Here is a 2,178-nt window from a genome sequence, read left to right as displayed (position 1 = left end):
ATGATAATAATAATAATAATGATAATGGTGATGTAAATAATTATGATATTGTTAAAATTGATAATGATAAATATTATGATAACAAGTTTGATAGTGATGAAAATTATGACAATAAATTTGATAATGATAATGATTACAATAGCATTAACAATAATGGTAATAACAAGCCTAGTTATCATAATGATGAAAATAATATTAATAATAATGATGATGATAAGAACGATGTTGATAGTAATTATATTATTAATGATAGTGATGATAATGATAATGGTGATAAAAAATAACAATGATAATGACAATGGAAATAATAAACATAATGATGATTATAGCAATAATAATGATAACGAGCAATAATGATAATGCTAATAATGATAAAAATAGTAATAATAGTGATAACAATAATAATAGTAATAATAATAATTATGATCGTGATAATAATAACAATGGAGATAATAATGATGATGATAATAATAGTGGTAATAAATAGAGACGTGGTAACCCACTGCAAAAGGAGAGGAGGCCCACATAAAAGCCCGGAAGCCTTCTCGAGATCGTCACTTCAGTCCCCGTGTTTGCGAAAGCAGGAGAGCTGAGAATTCGCTGCCATGAGACTGACTGGCTTGAGGATCCTTCTGCAGTTGCTTGCAATTGCTCTGGCGTGCAGCGTTGTGCCGTCGCTTGCAAATCCTTCAAAGTAAGTGCCATTTACGTGTGATTTGTTGATTTATATCTATTAGTTTAAATAAAATAGGCTTATGATTTAAGAATACTACTTTTCCTCTCTTCGTTAGCAATAACAATGATAATATTGATACTAAAGAACAGCGCATGCAATATTCATCCGTGCGCACACGTTGGATTGCGACTTCTTTTCTTTCACAGTGGCAACAACTGCAATGGGATTCAGTGCCCCCAGTACACTGTCCCGAACTGCACGCCCAGGTACCCCCAAGGAGCGTGCTGCCCAGACTGGTCCCACTGCAACCAGGGGTGAGGCTTTGTACATGTCTTGACATGTTTGGATATATATTGATGGTGTGTGCGCATGTCTGAACGAATGTGAGTATGCATGTATATTCCCATGTAAGCTCGATTGTGAGGCAGACACACACACATATACACACACATACACACACACACACACAGAGAGAGAGAGAGAGAGACTCACACATATACAAGCGTGCGCGCATATGTATACAGAGAGAGAGATAGAGAGAGGTAGAGATATAAAGAGAGATAGAGACAGAGAGAGAGAGAGAGAGAGACTCACACATACACAAGCGTGCGCGCATAGGTATACAGAGAGAGAGATAGAGAGAGGTAGAGATATAAAGAGAGAGAGAGAGAGATAGCGAAGAGAGAGAGAAAGGAAGAGAGAGACAGAGAAAGAAAGAAAGAAAAAGAGAAAGAGAGAGAGACAGAGAAAGAAAGAGAGAGACAGAGAGAGAGAGAGAGAGAGAGAGAGAAGAATCAATCACTCCACGCAGAGTAGCCTAATGACTAGCATTTCTCTCCTCCTGGACAGCGGACCATTGCCACTATAATCGTCGCAGGATTGAGAGAAGTCTTGAGGGAAAGTCACCTGCTGGTTGAAGAAAATTTCTCTTTTCACCAACGGAAATAAACATTCAGAATCTGTGTGGTATTTATTAGTTTTATTGATCTCTTATTTGGGTATAATCAAAGCAAAGGTCAAATTAAGATCTGAGCAACAGTGAATGAATGTTGGCATTAGTATGGGATACAAAGGAGAGGTTAGAATCTAATACGAGACAAAAACGATGTGGAATTCCAAGCCTATAGAAATAGATTCAACAGAGAGAACACGACAAAAGGTTTCATCAAACCAAATAGCAAATAAATAGCAAAACGGCGAGGAATAAATAATAATCAGCAAAACTATGAGACACAGAAATGTTTAATACAATTTGCGACACACTTTACATCAAGTATGAGAAGATAAAATGTTAAATACAGCAAAGCACTCAACAAAGACTGACAAACAAAAAAGGTTGAATTCATTATAGGAAGATAGAAAGATCTATTCAGTATGGGTCGACATCACACAGACATCACACTGAGAGATCACACTTGATGATTTACAATAAAGAACACATTCGACATTTCACCACTGCACTACACAGGGCAGTGGTGAACGTGCTCGTCTTCCAATCCTGC

The 2,178-nt window shown here is 37.0% G+C and overlaps 1 protein-coding gene across 1 annotated transcript in view; it reads left to right on the top strand.

Annotated features, from left to right (window-relative positions):
- LOC113824472 (uncharacterized) overlaps window positions 1–1,645 on the top strand; it is a 4,989-nt gene extending 3,344 nt beyond the window's left edge. The window contains exons 2-4 of the mRNA XM_070124115.1: window positions 533–694; window positions 883–990; window positions 1,526–1,645. Coding sequence (XP_069980216.1) covers window positions 533–694; window positions 883–990; window positions 1,526–1,624 — 369 coding nt within the window. The 3' untranslated portion in view covers window positions 1,625–1,645. The remainder of the gene's footprint in view (window positions 1–532; window positions 695–882; window positions 991–1,525) is intronic.
- The last annotated feature ends 533 nt before the right edge of the window (window positions 1,646–2,178 follow it).

Source organism: Penaeus vannamei, chromosome 8, assembly GCF_042767895.1.
Source record: "Penaeus vannamei isolate JL-2024 chromosome 8, ASM4276789v1, whole genome shotgun sequence".
Taxonomy (NCBI): Eukaryota; Metazoa; Arthropoda; class Malacostraca; order Decapoda; family Penaeidae; genus Penaeus; species Penaeus vannamei.
Note: the sequence above shows the minus strand (reverse complement) of the source record. Positions and strands in the feature narration are given on the sequence as shown.